Raw genomic sequence first — 21910 nt, 5'->3', positions numbered from 1 at the left:
ACACACTCTTTATTTTCTTGAGTTGAAACTTGCTGATGAAATTGCTACATTTAATTTGAATCTTCAATCAAATTACTCAAAGAAATCAAGAGCTCAAAAAGTATCAACTTCAAACAAATACAACAGTATTTCCACCTGTTTCAGTGTAAAGCTTCCTGCAAGTCATATTTAGCTGGAAAAGAAAACCCCACTAATATGTGTTTTTGTCCAACTGTCAGAAATTGGATTAGAAACACTTCAGAGAAGGAAGGCTGATTTTTCACTTGATACCTGCTACAGCTCATGATTCCTAATCCAATAAATTAGAACAAAACCAATCAAGTCACTAGAACTGGCCATACTTTTCACTGTCAACTAATTGGCTGCTACAGGACCTTCATTAAATGTTATGTCTGCAGAAGGCTTTCAGAAATAGCAGTTGTTTTAGGAACTGTGCATCCCTCCTTGTAGCACTGGAAACAGACAGAAAAGCATAAAAAAAAAGGAACTGGAACCATATGAACAGATCTCTCCGAAACCAACCATGTGGCTGTCCTTCCTTGCAGAAAAAGGGGGAAAAAAAAATCCCTGCAGTATTTAGTCTTCAATTTTTCATAATTTCCTAAAGCTATGCTTACAACAGAGCTGATATATAATGCTGGGTAAGCCTGCATCGTTTTGGAAAAATGTGACCCTTTTTAAAAGAGAGAAAACAAAATGTGATAGCTTTGTGTGGAGTCAACATTAAACTAGACAAAACCCATCATTCTCAGTGCTTCCTTGGGGAGAGACAAAGCAATCTTTTACAAAGCTGAACCAGATACTAGGAAACTGATATGACTGGTTTCTCCCTCTTACAAATTGAATTTTGTTTGTTCTTTTTTTTTTTTTTAATAACTGACAGAGTAAAAGACAAGTGAATGTTTATTTATTTGTATCATTTTATCCCTTTTAAAACAAGTTCTCCTAAGGCATTGAACAGCACACAAATGAAGGTTCACAGTGATTCCTAAGTACTGAACCACATTCCCCAGAGGGTGACCAAGGACATTGCAGTGTTTTACATCCATCTTCTGCTCTTCAGTCATTATTCACTGTTCTCTCTTTCGTCTATAATGTACAAGTTACAAGAGAGTCTGATAGACTGAGACAGACTACAGACCAACACTACTTCGTGTAAAAGCTGTCCACATGGCACTCCCAGTGACCTTCACCCGGCTCAGACAGTAGGTTGGTCAAGCCCACATAGTCCTTGACTGCCCCTCAGCACTGAGTAGTGATTAAAGAACTGAGGTTATCAATTTTTTTTCCATTTGAGGCAGAAAAGAGGAATTTTTTCCTCTATTAAGGTGGGAAAAAAACTCACAGAAACCTAAAGAGGCCTTGCACAGAAGCAGTCCTTTAAATGCTGTTGTAACTTCTTGTCACTGGGCAGATTAGAAGGTTTTATAATACATCACATGACACCAGGTACTGCTTCCAAAGGAGTATGTCTCTTGCTAGTGAAAATATTCTTTTGTTTTGTATTCTAGATTAAATATCAGTGGCTAAACACCATTAAAATTTCCTAAGCAGAAGTTCATTATAAGCAAGCACTATGACTGTGAGATTAAAGAATATTTGCATCCTTGTTATGTTAATATCATGAATTTAATATGTAAAACCGTTAACTTACACATTTAGAGATAATACCACGCCGAAAAGAAAAATACATCTCAACCCCAATGTCTGCATTAAGGAAATAATTTCATAAAATTAAATTAATTTCTGTCACCTCATTTCACAAGACAACAAATTGTAAACCAACACTTAAACACCAGACAGTGCTATAAAGAGCATTTTCTGCTACTTTTGCTTCAAAATTGCTACTCAGGTACCACTGGGTCATGTCAGTACCACATTCAGTATTGTACAAAGTAACTGTATAAATCATCTTCCACACTAACTTTTAATTGTAATGTCAAGTTAGCAATTTTTCATTAAAAGCTTGTATGCAAAAACACAATAACATAAAATTGTTGTTACCATGAAACAGCACTTCATTTTTATTATTTGTTTACCAGCCTTCTAATCTGCACTGTACAGTGACAGCCATTACATAGATACTATGTATCAGTAGTAATATATCTGATAAATGATGCTCTTCGCATATACACCTTTCTGATCAAGTTGAGTATCTTTCACAAAAATTAAATAAATAATTGCTCTTAAGTCTCCACATAACATCCCTAACCAAATACCTCAGAGGTCTCATCTCTTTGGAATGAGTTTTCAAATGACAAAGTCTTCACATATTATCTTCAGTGTTGTTTTGGTACAAGTAGGGGTCACAAAGTCTTTCTGAAAGAACTTTATGGCCTTCAAGGGCTGACCAATACTTCATTTTTTAAATAAAACGGAGTATAGAAACAGCAGCTATGTTTGTTTTAACCCAATTTAATACCATATTTAATGTCATATGAGATAAGCAATGAACCCCATGAACTGCTTTTCAAGGGTTTAAGATGAAAGTTCTCAGTCAAGCTTAAAAGCAACCTACTCTGCTTACTGCACTTTCATATACTTTGTTGATTTTTCCTAACTGCTTTCAGTTCACTTTATCCTATCTGATCACTTCAGAAACAGAGACAAATATTAGAAATCCTCATCAAAACAATAAAATAAATCTGTGCTAAGCCATCGGTACTCATACAGAGTTCTTACAGAAGCGGACCTTGGACAGTCTGCTTGATCACGGGAGCCATACAATATGGTACCATATGGTAATTATCAGAAGTAGGAAAAAAAAGCACTAAATGGATATAATGCCACTTTACTGGATCAAAGTTGTTGAGAATATTTTTGAATAGGCAATACTGACGGCCAAAAATTCTGATGGAATAGTCATAGGTGCCCCTGCCCCATTTCACAACTGGATTGGCCTCAAGTAGTTCCCAAATCTTCCCATTTGTCTCTTTCTCACCATAAACTCTGCAGGGTCACGTATACAACTGCAGGTGCCTCACTGACAGTCGGAAGACTATCCACACCCCACTTCCAATTAACTACTCACCAAATTCCTACTTTTAATTTTTTATCAATTGTATTGACTAACATCTCCTAAATATAAAAAGCTGTGGAGACCTAAAAGCCTCTCTCCTTATTGTTGATCACTTCAAATCACTTACACATACAACAGCCTGACTGACTCACACTGAATAACAGCATAGTTGCTCTCGATTAACAATCACCATTAACACCAGCAGACCCTCACTATTATGCTGCCCAAACCCTATTCACCTGCAAGATTCTATAACTACAAAAACATTCTCACAAACAGAATTTTTAATACAGCCATCTGAAGTCCCCATCCCCTAGATTGATTACCTTTGAAACTTAAGAAATGTTAAAACAGATCAAATAGTTTGTCTCGCCAAAATCACTCAACCAGAAAAAAATAACTGAGTCCATGAAAGACGAGTCAATTACAGTGTAAGTTCACTTCCACAAACATGCACAGCTTCACTGCCTTGCCTACTGTTATGATCACCAATCTTTGTGTTAACACTAAAAAAAAAAAAACCAAACCCCAATTGAATCCCAAATCAAGCATTTACAAAGTAAGTTTCATCATCTGAAATCAAATACATACAAATATTCGCACCCACTAACTCAAACATTTTATCAAATTTGAGATACTTCGTTTCTCTGCTAACTAGCTTATTGCAGGGAGATATTTTCTTTTAACACAGCTCTTCCCTACTGCTTATTCTATTTTCTAGTCAATAGCAATTACAATGCTACTTGCACACTACCTAAAACAAAGGGAATGTTTTTGATTTGCCTTTATATAATGCACAGGGAACAGGCTGAAGGAATTGGGTCTTGGTTTTTCACAGCTAAAAATGATAGTTTTCTCAGAAAAAAAATTTCAAGTGAATATGCTTTACTAAAAATCTTCCTCCTCATCCTATTTTGAAAACTGTTTTCCCTTCCATCTGTCAAAGGGATATTTTATTTAAATATTTTTATTTATATAAATATATATATATTTATATATATTATATATATAAAATATATTTTAAATTAAGTATATTTAAACACATATTTAAAATTTAAATACATGTTTAAAAGCAGCATGAACTCTGAGAATTTTGCTGAAATTCTTGATTTTATGCTGTAAGTAATATATTGTGGGAAATCCCACCTAGATAACTACAAAAAGGCAAACAATACTTTCTTCTCCAATGAACTTCAGGATCTGATTCTTGTGAGTTTATACGGAAGAAAGCACAGAAACCACCCTGTTTGAACTATTAAAAAAAAAAAGGATATTAAATCTTGCTGTGACACATTTTATCATTCAGTACCATTGGTCTGTTGGGGATTTCAACCTTAAGTAACATAAAGGTATTAAAAACAGTATTATATAAGCTGCCCAGAGCTAAGAGAGCTCCATCAGCATGGTGTTCTGAGAATAATAGCAGCATAGCCACTATAATGTTCTGCCATGGCTAAGCATGTCTATGGCTCTTTGGGGGGAAATCAACACATGAGAGTTTACTTTCAGCAGTTGTAACCAGGCTGTCTATGGTCCCTAAATGTCCAAATCCATCATCACTACAATAAATAGCTGTGCTTAGTCCATTCTTGTAACAGAATTCAGGCTAACCTACTGGGAGGCATGAGCAAACATACTGTGACATGCAAAGAAAAAACACATTGGCAGCACTGACTCAAATACCAGTGGCTTTGTCAGCAGGAGTTGATTTGAATTTCAGCATTCCTGCAGCATCATTAATTAATCCACAGAACTGGAACTTCATAGAAATTGTAAGGACTAGCCAACTAATTCCATGCTTACAACACTTTAACTCAGTTTAGAGATTTCTGGGTGGAAACAGAAGTAGAGTGCAGTGATGGCCAGCTTTAAAATGACAAATGTTTTCAAAAGTTCATAAAAAAAAAGGTTTTATCTCTTACCTATCAGACCTTTCTCAAGAGTAAAGGATTTGTTCGTGAACATGCATTCAAATGCCACAATATGGAAAACTTTGTTCACTGTGTTGTGGGTCCCAACAATTCGAATATACCTATAGGAAAACAAGAAAAGGTAAATAGCACAAGTTAAACACGATGAACTTCTGTGCACTTAAATATAATTGACTCAGTTAGACTATAACGTGCAGATCTGTAAGAACTGAGTAACTGTTTAAAAAAAGAAAAAGCAGTAAAAAAGAATATAAAGTTCACAGCAGGTTTGCATCTAGTCAGGATGCTGGCTCCAGTGCAATTTAAAAAGAAAAATAAAGAGATGCCTGTTGAAAACACTTCTGGAATAATTTGCCAAGAAAATCAAAATGAGGGATCTTCTGATTCAGAAATGGTCTGTTAGTGCAAATGTGCTCATGGAGGTCAGTAACAGTAACAAAAACAATAATAATAAAGAAGAAGAAGAAGAATCCTTTTACCAACAAATTTTCAGCACTGTGAAAGATTCCATACAGCCACGACAAACTCAACAAATGAGTCAGGCTTTTCTTCAAAAGCCAAAAATTAATTCCATTTTATTATGACTGTTTCTAATTCTAACACTAGATGTAGAGGATATCAATCTCTGTTGGTATATCTTTTATTAATAATGAAAAAAAATCTCAACATTCAAATATTAGTAGAAACAAAGCTACTCTGATGGTATAACTTACACTTCTACACTCCAACTGCAAATCAAATAGAGCTTCTCCCAAACATTGTGACCTATTCACCTGCTGCATTACCCTGCAGGCTTCACCTTCCATAAACAACCACTAACCTCGATTCAGTCTGATTCTGCATTTTCTGAAGAGATCCAACAGTTCTTAGTATAAATTTTGAAAAATCTCAAAAGGACTATTGTACCCCTCTCAATAAATGCTGAGCAAGCAGCCAGAAAACCATCTAAGCCAAATACCAATTACCTCACCAGATGGGTTACCCACACTGCAGAAAGCTTTGTATGAATTTAACTCATTTCAATTAACAGGTGAGAGAAAGTATGAATCTTAAGCAATATCCTCGGTCTGTGGTATGAAACAATCTCTCACTTACATAGTGTAATTATATTTTTAACTTAATGGCCATTCACCAACAGCATCATTTTGGCTTGTGTTCTTCAACAGATCAAGTTGAGAAGATACACAGTTTTCGATACTGAGATTTTCTTTTTAAACAATAAAACAACCCTCATAGCTATTTACTGTGCTAATGCTCAACCTCCAAATTTCATTTAGAAATTATTTTAATAATCATGACTTGTGACAAAGACTTATATGCTATTGCCTAATTAATATTAACTCACAGATCAATTAATTATCACAGAAGCGAATGTCCTGAAAGTCATTCTATGTACAAAACAAAGATGCAAAAGTGAAGAAAATATTTTTTATTCATAAAGAAGGTGACCCTGTGTTTTAAGAGCAGAGCAGAACTTAGCCCTTACTCTGTAGCCATGCCAAGGGCCTGCAAAGAGCATTGCAGGACTCTTGGTTGACAGTCAGGCAAACAAGTGTTTCCCCAGACCTGCCCATGTGAACCACATGACTTTCCTTTTATCAACTCACAACCACAGTATGAACCCTAAACACACAGATAATGTCCAAAATTTGACAGCAGTAACTGATCTTGTTCCCTCCAGCCTCAAAAGCACAGAACTCAGTTAAACACAGGAATAATCTTGGAATATTGTGAAGGGCACATGGAGGCTGGCTCATCACACAGACTGCGCTGTCTCTCTCAAGCAAGGAAAGTATTGATTGAATTGTGCTGCTTGGACAAAATGCACCAGGCAAACCAACAGAGCCTTACTAATGGAGATGTACTTTGACATTCTTCAGTTACACTTCCTTGCATTAAAGAGTTTAGAGAATAAACAAACTAACAAGATTAATAGGAACACAAGAAACTGCTTCATAATTAGCTTTAAATGCTAGTTTACTTAGATTTTTTGTGTTATAAAACTGTATCATTAGAACAAGCTTCTTGATTGTTTTTTCAGAGCAATTGGAAGTTGTTCAAATTCCTGTCAACAACAAAGCAGGTTCATACAACACAAAGTTATCTATGAATCTTTGTGTGATTGGCGAGTAAAAGAATCACAATCCAATGCCTAGACTAGGTCTGCTGTCTATGGACTTTAGACTCAACCTGATAAGACTGGAAGAAAGAAAAAAACCCCTGAATCATTCTTTAAAGAGAAAACCCTGATCAATTTGTGGGGTTTAAAAGAACTTCCCTAGCAGGTAAACAGGAATGCAACATGAAAATTTTGCCCCTTTATTTTATTTTCTGGCCCTTTTTGAGAATACTGATACTGATAATATATAAGTGCACTAAGAATTTCATCCACATGTCAGAGACTTCTCTAGCCACAGACACGCAAGCTACACGCAGTCCTAAAATTCTCACAACAGGAATATCAGAAAAACGCACTTGGTGGGGTTTTCTTCCCCGACTAAAAAGAAAATTGTTTTAACTAGAGGGAAACAGCATGTTCTACAGGATCTTGATAGAATTTTAAACTATTGAAATTTGAATGGACTACCTGGGTTGATTAATTAGGCACCTATATGGCAACATTTCTCATTCATCCCCCATTCTTCCCAGAACAATTCTTCTCCTTTATATGAAATTATGATATAGGTACTCTGTTACATTTCTGAACAACTAAATTATGTTTTACTTCTGCTCTTTACATTTGTAAAGCTGACACATTTAATTCAGATAACAGCTGCTGCAGATCCCACCACTGATTCAGCTGTGGATACCCTGGAGGGCTACAAACACCAAAGCTCAGCTGCCTACATCATCACAACAGTGCTTAGGACATGTGTGGCAAAGCATAAAAATATGCATACTCTAGGAGTCATTTTAATCCTTCATTATAATAGCACCAGTAAGATACAGACAAACTCTAAAATATATTAAGCACAGAGTCCAATCCCTTGAGAATACTGAGACAGAAGACTAAATAAGGGGAGGCAATGGAAATTAACAGGTACTTTGCACTGATATCGACTCTTAAGTTACTATCAAAGCAACTTAGAACAGCAACCACAAGCTCAGAGAACAAAATCAAATATGTACAAAATGTGCTCTTATGAAATTGGCTTTTCATTTTCCTTCGTGGAGCATTTGGTATGAGACGCCAGTGTTAGAATTATTGCATTCTTTGTACTTTATACCTCCTCTAACTGCTTAGAACCACTAACATTCACATTCCAATCACCACCACAAAGAAGCATGAGGCACAGCCCAACACACAAGGGCATTAGAAGACACTGTGTTTGTCTTTCAGTGGAAGGAAACAGTGTTATTCAACACCATCTAAACTCCATTTATTGACAACTCTCTAAAACGAATAATCCTTCAGACTCACACAGCTGAATCAACAGACCCGTGGCAGAAAGATAGAAAAAGCAAGGAAGAAAAATCTACTGCCAGCATTAAATCATGTGGGAAAACAGTGGACATAAATAAATACATGAAATAAAGAATTAAGCCAGAACAAACATGAAAAGCATATCTGTCTTTGGACAGAAGACAAGTTTTCCTGCACTTAGAAAGGAAAGTCTAATAAAGTCTATTTTATACCAGAAGAAATCCCTGCTGCAAATATTGAAAACAACAGTGACAAATCAAGTAAAACACACACACAAGACAAAATCGTTGAACTCCAGTAGGAAAAGTACATCTAACACCTACAAAGCCTGTAACAAACATTTTCACCTTTGGAAATACAACCAACAGTGAAGCAGTTTGAAAACACAACACATTTCACTTTGTAATGAATGTGTATGCAGGTATTTTATGCTGGGGCATTCAAGTGACTAAAAATATTGGTACACAACACTTACATAGGACATGTAATTGTGCACCACATGTAAGCAGTATGTCAACCAAACAACCAATGTTTCTCAAAAGATTTAACCAAATTAACACTGATATGCTTTGGAACATAAGTAACACTTGCACAGTGTGATAATACGTTTCGTATTCCATACATAATAATCTGTAAGAATAGTAAGTTTACAAATGTTTTGTTCTTTATCAAAGGTTTCAAATTTTTATTTTTTTAAAACAATGACCGGTTTGAGACAAATTGGAGGAAAATATCTTCTGATAGAAGGGAGGTTTCAGCTGCCCCTCACCCACCATGCAGAAATTCCTCAGAGGAAAGCGAAAAAGAAAAAACTATTTGTTTAGCAAACACAGTGCACGCAAGCATGGGGAAAGAATAACGCTAAATAATAAAACCTCTCGCTGTGGAGAGAACCTGGTAAATTTTCAGAGTCGTTTCAGTGGGTGTGGTCTCCTCTCTTAAGCTGGCCGTCCGGCGTGGGCCCCTCCGGGCCAGCCGGTGTAGGGTCTCCCGCTGTGTTCTGGTATCGTTGAACAGTCCAGAAGAGAAGAAGAAGAAACTGAAGTCGCAGGGAAGCAAAGGAGTTTAACTCTCAGTCTCTCTCTTCCGAGAAAAGGAACCAAGAGCTGGGAAAAGCAGGAAGGTGCTTGCCTCCGCTCTGCAGCAGCAATCTCTGTGTCCTCGGAGCACAAGCTGCTTTGAAAAGTTTGCCTGGCTTTTTTTTTTTTTTTTTCTTTCTCTCGCACCCAGTTTTAAAGGCGCAGAAAGGCACAGGAATCACGTCTGGGCATAGAGCGGCGATAGGGGATACACGTCATAAAGTCACCCAAGACAAACAGAAAAAAACCAATTTCAGATAAACATGCTTGAATCTCCATCTTCACACTGTAGGCATACCTAGTTCCACTAAAGTTCTCAAATCTGAACTTAGCTCACCTGGTTTTATTTCAGGTCAGTTCTCAATCCCAAACAGATCAATTTCCTAGAACCCATCTGGATATGAGCAGAAATCTGCAATTTACACCTGATCTCGTAATGGACTTACACTATAAGAATACAAAATAAGATACAAGAAGATATTAAGATTTGGATGTCATAAAATCCATATTTAAACCATATCCCTGATTTGACTTCGGAGCCAAGCACAACTTAAGTATCAGCCTCACTTATCTTTATGCCATCTCTACTGAATACATAAAATGGGACTCTAATAAATTAAATCGTATGGAAAAAAATAGTTTTTAAATAGAGAAGAAAGCATTGTTCTTCAGAAAGTCTGGTTCTAGAACAAACTGGACAGGGAGATAGAGAGAACAGACATGAGCTGGCTCTGCACACCTTCCAGGCTGGTGTGACATGAAGCCAGACTCTTTCTAAAGTGATCATCTTCAACAGGACTCGTTTTCTTTGACTCACACTACATCCTCATGAGGTTTTATGACTTTGGATCAATTTAGCTTCATTATATAGATACATTGTAGGCTCTACATTTTACATATTGAATAAAACATAAGAAAATACAGCAAAGTGCTGTTCAGTGAAATCTGAGAATATTTTCCATTTTCCTCAGTATCTCATGCTCCACCAGTCTGTAAATTTAGCATGCAATACTTATTTCTTGCTCCAATGACACCTCAGTAAGTGCTGTCTAGATCTAGACTAGAATCAGACTATATACAATATGACAAAGAAATACCTGAAAAATATTAGAAAAAAGCGAGGAAAGACGGAGAAGAAAAATAAATTGATTTCAATCTGCATCAAGGCAGCTCAAAGAAATAACTGTAGTTTTGACCTGTGCTTAAAAAAACAAGGAATTTAGAAATTCGTCCTATAAAACCGTAATGAAGATATATACAAAAATTTGTATTTAGCTCTGGCATCAAACAAATCTGACAGACAGTGGTAAAGAAGAGTGGGGTTTTTTTTAAAATGGCTGAAAATTATTTTTCAAAAGGAGACAATTATTGAAAGAATCCTTTTTATGTAAGTTTTGTTTGGATGAATCATTACACAGAATCAGAAACACAGTAACTCCTGGTATTTGAGCTCATGGGCATAAGAGAATAACAGAAGACCTCCAGGGCTCTCAAAAGGGGGTCATAAATGCACATGAAGAATTAAACATTGTAAAAAGGTAAAAAGTCACCTAAAAAACTGACCAACAAACAAACTAAACCCACAACAACTAAATAAACCACCACCCCTTTCCAAACAGCGTAACATTTTACTTACAATGTAAAAATACATCCAAGGATATATGCAAGAAACCTTACCATTCATTATGTTAAAATTATACTGGAAAACTACTAAACAGTACTCAAATGAAATCAGCTAAGTATTGGTAACATAAAAATGACTGATATATATTTCATCAGTATTTTTATGATTTGAAAATTTCTACCTACAGATAAACTCCTTGCAGTTGCAGGTGGTTAGAAAATTGATGCAAAGTATTGCTGGCTCAATTTCAAATTTGCTCCTCAGTTTTGGAATGATGAAATGTGGGACAATTAATTAAGCTGAGTATGTCTCATCTACATTAAACATTTATGATACAGCATGTAGTGTTAATATTCAAGTATGGTGTGGATCTGGGACAAGAATAGCTTTGTTAACTGAACAAGCTTTGGTTCCTTAACTAAAGATATGATCATACAGTTATTAAACCCCTGTACTACTCATTGATTTGCAGATTTACAAACACCATGCCAACAGTAACTGTGTCACAAGAAACATCAACTTCAATTGTTCAACAGTAGGAGCAATGTTTGTAGGAACAAAACCACTAAAAATAAAACATCACAAGTAATGTCCCACTCAAAGCAGTGGATTGTCAGTTCTGACTGCTTTGGTGTTCCTTTCTAACAGAAATAAAGTGTGCAACACCTGTTCTGCTCCTGATAACACACAGCTTAGCCAAACTTTTAAGCCATGATCATTCTTTAGATGGAATTAGAAGTGTTTAATACAGACTGAAATTCACATGAAATATATATCAGACACTAAGAAATAGAAGAGAAGCCTCACTGGAAACTGTAAGACACATTTTTCATGTTTGTGAAACAAATGTTTGATGTGAGACAGAACAGTGAAAGTATCAACCAATTATATTCTATTTATAGAATATATTTATTCAATTATATTCTAATTATATATTCAATTGTATTCTAATTATATTATTCTAAATTCATGAAGTTCTCTCTTTTATGAGAAAAACATCTGACATTATATCCATTAGCAGTAGCACCTGGTACACATATATACCATTGCTACCTCAGTTAATCAGTGTCTCTAAACTTCCTTGCTTATACTTTCCAGCATATTCAAGACCCAACCCTTAGCTACTGCAGGCCTGAACTGAGCTATAAAATAAAGGACAAAAGAAATATTATTTATGGGATTATTCATCAAACACGGACAGTGCAGCAAATTCAATCTCATAAGCTTCATAGGTCTAGTTTTTTTAAAATCAAATTGTGTTTTACTGGAAGTAATAGATGACATGGTGAAAGAAGACCGTAAGTTTGGATAACAAGTAGGTGGTCTATATTAACCTGTACAAACACTCCTACACAGCTCAGCAGCAATGAGATGGCAAAAGAGAAGGGCATAGACTTCCAGTATATATAGACAAATAATAAAATACCGAGAAACTCAAGTTCATGTGAGAAGAGTTGCATTATGGTTAAAGACAGAGCATTTAAGATAGACAACTACTGTAAAATAATGATTTCTTGTTTTCACTCCTTCTCTTTTTTCCACCTATTTTTTGTACTTTAATTGTAGAGTAGAACCACATGTATCACACAACATTTGCCACATTTCTCTTGCTGACTTAATAAGCACTAAGAACTGTTTAATTCAGAACAGCTCAAAATTTTCTTAACACTGAATGAACTGCACATAGGTTACTTCTAGGAGATACTTACCCAGTGGGAGATTGCAACCACTAATGCACTGACTGCCTCAAAATGGACCCCACCCTCGAAAGGAAGGAAGAACACTACATATGGACTAATTAGCATGGGAAGTGAGAAACGTAACTAACAAATAGGGGTTTGGGTATTAATGAATGCAAAAATTACATAATCTCTAACCAATGAATGCTGATGCATTTGTTTGTTAAAATGTATAAATAGCGTAAAGTTTTGATGAATGGGGAGCCAGCATTTTGTAAGTTACTGCCCAGATCCCTACCTGGAGCAAAGTAGAATAAAAAATAGAAATATCTCACTTCAGTGTGTGAATTGACACTGCACAGGTAAAGAGCCCCTGTTTGAGACAACAATAATGCATATTTGTATCAGTAACAACAACAGATCTGCCTTGATCTTAGTAATGCCTTTTAAATACTTAATAGCAGATTCTACAGAGCATTGAAAGGACATGAAAAACTCAGTCCTTGCCAGTGCACAAATATTTCTAACAGTTGCAGGATGACTACTTCTGTAGTGAAGTAAGCTTTATGGCCATGGAAAAAAACACCAGAGTAATAACTTCCTTCACTATGAACAAAGAATTGCTTACCTGGGAATGAAATGGAGCTTTATCTGGACGTCTGCTTAAAGACTGAATGCATTTAGCAATCATCCATTTGGCTATCTATATATTAAAAAGTGCCAAAGAGCAGTTTCATCAACTGTTTCAAAAAGTAACAAACTCACTGAGTATAAGAATTGCACTGAAAATGCTGGAAGTTGCAAATCAATAGGCTTAGAGCCAAGTTATGAGAAAATAAAGGATTCTTGAATAATTTAATGATCTACCTAGGATCCTCTAATGTAACCAACTTATTTCTTCTTTATAAACCTCTGCCTTTTTCAATCCTGATTATATGTAGTATTTCTTTTCTGAGCTTAAAGCTGTTTCTGAAATACTTTTATTACTCAAAAAAGTACTGTATTAGACCCTAAATCAGATAAATCTTGATATCCTCCTCCTCTACTTTTAAGTTTGCTACTCTGTTCAAAACCACTCAACTGTAGCTCAAAAATTCATACATACATACATAAATACATATATATATATATGTAAAGAAACTGTGAAGGAGATTTTTTAAGTGCTCTGATTCATCTAAATTCTTACCACAATATCCTTGACACCACCTTATAAACCTGTCATGCATCTGTTTTCACCTCAGTGGCAGATGGAAGAAGAATTCTGCCTATACAGCACATCTCTAGTACTGACAGAATTTCCAACACTTGGTTTGAAGGGAACTTGTTTACTTTCACTTCTGCTTTTGACTATTGTTGAATTCACTCAGCTAACACTTAGAATGTGATTCCTCAATGAAGAAATAAACCACTATACTTGAACCAAAAAGTCAGAAGACAAAAAAGAGGAGAAGAGAAAGAAAGAAAAATAAGTAAAAGGTATTTCCCTATACTGCACAGCAGGTAAGATAGTGAGAAAGAAATTAGTGATTTAGGATTTTAGCTCTAACAATTGTACAGTGCATCAGAAGCATGCAGTTACACATTTGTGTTGGAATCAGCTAAGCTGGTCTATTTATGTGCTTGTTTCACCACAGCTACCCTCAAGATATTTGATAGCTCTCCATTGTTATTACCTTGTATGTAGCCTTCCCAAAGTGGCTATGAGCACACACAACTCTCTCCTATTCGAAATGCAATTAGATCATTACAACATTACATTAGAAGAACGAAAGGCATTAGGTTGTATTGTATCTTCTTCGAGCAGACTTTTTCCTCTAAATAACACAATTCTTGCCTCAGAAGTGACAGAAGTGCTCTGTGGTAGAGTATCTTTTAAATGAATCTACCACATAGCTGTATGAATTTCAGTTCTGCAGACATAAACTTCATTAGCACATCAATTCAATTTTCTTGAATGTCCTGCACTACCTTTTAAACTATCTACTTCACTTTATTAAGCTGATAATTTGAACTCAGTACTGCATTATTTCGATATGTAACTAAAAGGCAAGTTAATGCATTTTATTGTTATATATGAATGCAGTGAAAACATGTTTCAGGAGGCAGCTCTTTGTTATACTTCATTGCTTTATTCCTAGTTGTAACTGATGTCAGTTAGAAGGCTATTATCCGTCTAATAGTACCTTTTCCTCCACAATGTTATTACTATTCTCAGCATAATGACATAAATATCTGTTTAGAAATGGAGGCAATCAATATTATTTATTGCTATATTTTCATTAACTAGAAATTTACATGGAATACAAGGCCACGACTGCTTTTTGTCCTTCATGGACTAGAACCTTTAACTTCAGAACTGAGGTTTCCCCAGCTGAACCTTCCTCACTTTCTGGCCCCTCTGACCTTCCTTACCTCTGCTGAAAGTCAATTTTTCCCACTTAATTTTCGTATCTCTTACTCTTCACCTCTCAGTTCATGCTATCTTTCCTTCATCTTGGCAGTGTCAGTGTTTCCCATTTCCCTACTATGTCATGTGTCCCGAAACAAATATTTTTGATATATTCAAAATGAATCTTGATATACTTAGAATATAGTCTCCAGATTTTAACTGAAATCAATAATTAACCTGTGTACTTTTCATCATAAAATGACATTTTAAACCCCTACTGCCTACATATTTAGCAGGTAATTGTGGTATTGATTGATGTAATATAGATCTTTTGATGTATACCCTATCCATTTATTACATATGTCATCAGAGAGCTTTCTTGATGTCCTACAACCCCTAATGACTCAACTACATCAATCCTAAACTAAGCTCAAACTTCCTGATAATTTTCTTTGTATTACATAATAGCATTAGTCCAGAGAAGGCTGGTCATTCTTTCTACCTAAATATACACAGTTGATTCTCAATACTTCAATTTTCAGATTCTAAACATAAATTCAGGGAAGGGATGCCAGTAGCAACAAAATGCTAGCAAAAGAGTGGATTATAGAAACTTTTTAGGCTGATTTCAGGGAAAGGAGTCCAGGACCACGGATAGTTGGCAAACGTGACCAAAGCACAAGGAAACAAAGTTACAGTAATTTTTATGCTACAGTACCATTGGCTTTACACCTTACATTATGGATTAAAACACATACAAGTCTTACAAATAACCCTCAGAATCTCAGTAGCTGAAACCTGCATCCCTACAACTCACTTGCTATTATTATCCATGGTAGCCAGATTATAGTTAAAACATGGATGCTTAACTCATGTTAGGATCATGCTTTCATTTTTCTCTACACATATACCATAGAAATAGGATTTCTGTGTGATCAAACTGCATTTAAAATTCTCTCTTATACTCAGGGATTTTACTATATTTGCTAATTTTCCACAAATAAGTAAGTAAACCAGAAATATAGTGACTGGACATGAACAAATTTCAGCTCTAATAATTTTCTATAGCTGGAATACTAAAAATTATTTGCCCAATGTCTGATTCCATTCTATATATAAAGATCAAGTCCATACATGAACTACTGTGTGAAAACATTACAACTAGATTCTATTTAAAGATGTATGATTATACATGACAAGCAATTTGAGCAACAAACAAATAACAAAATGCATAATGCTAAGAGAAAATCAAATAATCTATGAGACTTGACATCTACTTCTGTTTCAGGAGAGATATTTGAAACAAAAAGAAAAAACAAAACAACAACAAAAACCCCCAAGACAATCAACCAAACAACCCCAAAACATGACTAGGGAAAGAACAGAAATAGTAGGAAGAGTGACAAAAAAAGAAGAAAAGGAGAAAATGCAGTGGAAGTTAATAAATAGGCAGCACCACATTATTCTATACCTGTCTCATTTCAACATGTATTTTTAAAAGAACCTGCTTTAAAGTATTATTTAACCTCACAGCAGAAAGTAACAAAATCTTTCCCCATTCAAATAAGATCTGATTTTACTGGGACACCTCTTAAAATATTTAGTTTCAGACTTCAGAATACTCACCATGTTTTGTGAAGAAAAAAACCAAACCAAAACAATAAGCACGTACAGCATCATTTTGAAAATATTTTGCCAGGCGTGCATTGCCAACATTAAATTGTAAAAATTCAAAGCTCATTTTTATTATGAATAGTTCACTATTACTGCATAATGTCAGTATTCTAAAAAGTAAACCCTGTGTTTATGCTTTTAGTTCTGCACCTACAGATTCAGTTTTCCACCTCTGTTTCAAAGCAATAATATTGCACATACATGAACTAAAAAGGACATCTAGAATGAATAAATAAAATGCAGAAGTGTGCTCTAGTGCACTGCAAATGAAAAGCACTGTAGGTGCACCTTACTATGACTGGTATGTACCATGTCTGCTTTGCACTAGTGAAGTCTATGAACCTGCCTGCTCTACACCAAAAAACTGAACCTTAAAATCACTTACATTCTCATAAATACTAAAGCTAAAGGCCTGAAACATGTTTAAATTAGAACTCGAAGTTAAATCTTCATGACTTTTGAAATATTAAACCATTATCAAAAATACATTTTTAGAGGTATTACTTATATTTTATGCTGTAATGTCCCTTTCCAGCAAGGGATATTTCAGACCTGCACTTTAATGAAAGGTCTGGACTAGAGACCAAACTTCATACAAACAGAAAGCTGAAAACACGGTGAACCCTTTGGCCTGGAAAAAGCAGTCTTGTTTTAGCAAAAACCCTACAGTATAAACCACTAATTTTTGAGAGTGAGTTCATACATGGCTAACATATCCCCTCCCTTTTAAAACAGATAGATTACTTGAAATATTCTCCCACCAATTTTCTTCTATACTTATAAACATTATAGTTGCAATATGATCACAGTTAAGCTCTACACCAGATCAGGATAAGCCAAGACCAATTTTCCTCACTGTCAAGGAATGAATACTCTTTGACTCTTCCTTTTTAAAAATTGTCTGTTCCAGACCTGTTTAACATTATTATTCTCCACAGTATATAGAATTCACTTTATTGATAACTGATATAGGCTTGCACCCAGTGTTCTTACTCTATAATAAATTCAATGTGAAAATTAACATTAAACCTGTCCCATGCCTTATGAGCATGCAATTAGCAAAAAAAAGCCAAAACCATCTCAAAAGTTTTCTGTATCAGTGGAGATTATGATGATATATCCTAAAAAGAAGATACATTCAGGACAGAAGTCACTAGCACCAGCCATCATAAGCACACTCCCCACTCACAGGGCAGAAATGTATCAATCTAACAACGACCTCTGAAGTCCCCACACTAGATATTTTGTTTTAAAGTAGAACATTTGCTCTGTGGTCAACATATCCAAACACAAAGAGAAAGGGTTTCTACAACTGTATCTGAAAACTAACTGGTGGAGACTACCACAGGGGGAACAAATGTTTCAATAAAGTAGCACATCAGAAAGTGGCCTCATAAAAATTTCCACTCCTCCATTACACAATACATGATCATATTCCCTTTATAGATGTATATACACATGAATGTACATATACAAAAACACACAGAAAATGAAGTCAGCACAAAGCCACAGTTAACAAATAGAATGGTCATGACCTACTAGCTCAGAAACTTCAGATTTCAAATTAAGAAGTTGATTTGACACAATACTCCATTAAAAAAATCCAGTAAGAATGCTTTAAAAACTTGAAATAATAGGATTGTGCACCTCATCTGCTCGAGGGCAAACATGAACTAAAGGCTCATGTGATGAAGGTTAAAATGACAACATGCAATTAATGATTAAAGGAACTTTATATACATTCATGATCTCTGATGTTTCTGAAGTTGAAAGAGGCGAAGATGCCCTCAAACATGGGTCTATCTAGTAAAATTGAGATTATCAGACAGAAAGATAAATAATATTTTGATATTATTACTTTGATATTAGACTTCTAATGTTTTTTTCCAAGGTATTTGGTTTGCCTGAGGGGTTTTGGTTAGTTTATTTTACTTTTTTAACAGAAATGTCTGGACTCAGAATGGATGAACCTTATAAAACAATGCTTTAGCCTCTTCCAAACAGGAAAGAGGTGTAGAAGGGAGATCCTGACATTTTATTTAACATCAGTAATATTGCTAGTTAATATACAGTCAATGAACTTGCAAATTACAATATGGAGCAGGAAATTAGCATTTGATGTAAGATAATTCCAACTTGCCAAATATATTTGTTTTGATAAGGCCAAAACTCTTACAAAAAACTAATTAATTTCCTTTTAAGGGCATCCACATACAAGGCAACAAGAGATCTAAATGAATATTGAAATCTTAAAATACATGACAAACTTTCTAAACTTAACACTTGATAAGAACTATGTATTGCTATCATTTACTAAGGATGTGAGCTTTTTTAAAATCCACCTCAATTGTAATGAAACATTTTATGAGCATACATAGCCTGTGAGTTCAATAATGCAGAATATAATAGACAACCATTATGAAATTTTGAAGCAAACTGGCTCCTCCAAATGCATACATTACATTGTGCAGAAATTCCCAGTCACAGAAACAGGATTTAAAGGACAAATGACAATGATCTTGTCATTCCCAATCTCACACAAAAGAGAACAAGATAATGATTTAATTCTTTTTAACGATATTGGGTTGGGGTTTTTTTGACAACCTTAAAATATCAATGTAGCCCTTACTCAGTTCAAAGTCTTGAGTCCTTTCTTATTTTTTCCTTTATAATCCTTGCTCCGCTGAATTTAATTGCCTTGGCAATGCCAGAACACTGCCTGATCCTAACAGGTCAGCATTGATTGCTCTAAACCAATTGGTTCCTTCATTACAGAAAAAATGAGGTAAAGAGAAAAGGCAGGTGTGCTCTCGCACAGTCAGCTGGACTTCAGCACTTGCCATTCTTCTCCCTCATTAACTAGCAACCGATTGATCAGGAACCTGCCCAGAACCCACAAAAACTATTCATCACTTCTGCTAGGGAATGGTTTTAACAGGTCACTCAAGGAAAGAATAGTTGAGGTATCTCTTTAGAGCCTTTAAAGCTCATATGGTTCTTAAACTTCCATCCATGAGAAAGGAAAATTGAATTGTTACACTCCTATATAGTTCTAGTTTAAACCTTGAATTCAAAATAAATCTGTTAGCTATTTGCCTAAAACAAAATTTTGTGGTGTACCTAATTTTAAATGTTCTTTATTGTGAAGAACTTTGATGGAGAGAAAGACCACAGCTGGCAGAAAGAGTGCAGGTGGCCGGCCCCACTCCCTGCTTCCAGCTCATTTTCATCTGTACTTCCATGATCTTTAGTTGAACAAATTAAAAATGCCAGTGAATGTTAATCCTAAAGCTTAACACATAATTTTTACCTCCACCTTTTAAAACATTTGAACACTGCTTGTATTTCCAATCATTTCACATCACTTTTTCTTAACTATCCCTTTACTGTCTAGCTCTATACTTCATTTGCCCATACAATTGCAAAAGACCCCCTTTACCTCGCTTGTTAAAACTGCTATCAAATAACTTCTGGTATTTGATCAAAAAGATCAAATAACTTTTTCAGAAAAATCATCTTTAAGAGTAATGTGTACTGATTAGCTCTTCTTCTAGTCAGTTACTCACATTTGTTTCTTTTCTTTCTCCGATTGTAAACTCTGCAGAATATGCCTTGTCCTTATGCTTTGTTCTTTAACACAGATTTGTAATGTCACATTACTATCAGCTTGAAATATTGCTATCAAATTTATTTCAGGAGAAAAAAAATCAAAGAGATTTAATAAACATATAAGCAGGGAATAAACATATAAGCAGAGAATAGGATGTTTGGAAAAAAAAACCCCAACACACCAACAAAACACATCAAGAAGAGAACTACACAGAGCATAAGAGAAAAAGAAATTAAGAAAGGGAAAGGCAGCAGACAACAGATGCCATGAAGAAATAAAGGAGAGTGGCACCATTTTGATTAGGAAACAGAAAATTCCAATGAAAGATAATGCATTACTTCTACTAAATAGCAGAAAGAACCAGAAAAGAGAAACATCAAACCAGTATGTTACTTTATGGCACATTGAATGGAAAAAGAAATTTAAGAAAGCTGCAGAAATATAGGTGTAATCCTTTTATTTGCAAATCAGTGTAAAAACCATTTCTCTCCTGGTTATGTCTCTTGTCTAACAAATTAAAAGAAAAGGTTAAGGTTATTATTTTGAACAAATCCACAGAAACTAATTGACTGAATCCACAGAACATCATAAAGAAAAAATCAGGTGTTTTACCTGTGTTCTTTGTAACAGAAACATGACATGTGACCAGTCATATTAGAAACTAATTTCAGTTGGGAAAAGTTTTAACCATTATATCATATTCATCCCAGACTACTATAACAATAACTATACAGTAAAATGGAATTTCCAAGAACAAATAAATGAACTAATTCTTTCGCTAAATGTTTTATCTGCTATGATAACATACAGAATCATGCTGCTGTTTTTCACTTCCTTTTTTATCCTCCCTTCCCTTTTGAAACCTTTGAAGCAACTGTCCTGTGTACCACTCAAAGGCCATTATTTCTGAAAAGATGATACTGCTATGCAGGAACAGTCTCCTGTGAAGCAAATCAATTTACCAATAGAGTACACTATGTAAAAGGCTGTTCACATGACCTAAGTTAGCAGTTAGAGCGCCCTGAGCTCTGGATGGTGATTTGAGTTCCACAGGTCTGGCTGCGTCATCCTTTGTCATTGAATCACACACAATCACACATTTATGAGTAGGCAAGTAACTCTGACAGAAATTGGATGATGAGCCTTGCTGTGACTGTTCAGCAACACAGTCATTCATATGTCAGAAGAGAAGCATAAGCATGTTCAGCAACAATTTTAAAGACTGTATGATTGTCTGAAAAGTCAGAAATAATCTTCTAATGGTAAAAATACATTCCAGCAGATTTGTTACAATTCTACTAGAAAAGAATGAAACATTTTACATATTACTGCAGAAAAAACTGTATTTAAAAAATCAGCTAAATCAAAGGTTTCTACATTCTTTGGTCAGTGGCAATTCTCCAAGTTTTCTATGGGTTTTAAACCTTTTGAGAGGCTTTCCATGCCTCCCTTCAGACCTCTCTTCTCTAAACCAGTCAGTC

The 21910-nt window shown here is 35.1% G+C and overlaps 1 protein-coding gene across 3 annotated transcripts in view; it reads right to left on the bottom strand.

Annotated features, from left to right (window-relative positions):
- BTBD9 (BTB domain containing 9) overlaps positions 1-21910 on the bottom strand; it is a 117380-nt gene that overhangs the window by 40713 nt on the left and 54757 nt on the right. For all 3 annotated transcript variants that reach the window (XM_082302903.1, XM_082302902.1, XM_082302904.1), the window contains exon 8: positions 4942-5051. In XM_082302903.1, coding sequence (XP_082159029.1) covers positions 4942-5051 — 110 coding nt within the window. The remainder of the gene's footprint in view (positions 1-4941; positions 5052-21910) is intronic.

The sequence above is a fragment of the Coloeus monedula genome, assembly GCF_965178545.1.
Source record: "Coloeus monedula genome assembly, chromosome: 2".
Taxonomy (NCBI): domain Eukaryota; kingdom Metazoa; phylum Chordata; class Aves; order Passeriformes; family Corvidae; genus Coloeus; species Coloeus monedula.
This window is presented reverse-complemented; position numbering and strand designations above follow the sequence as displayed.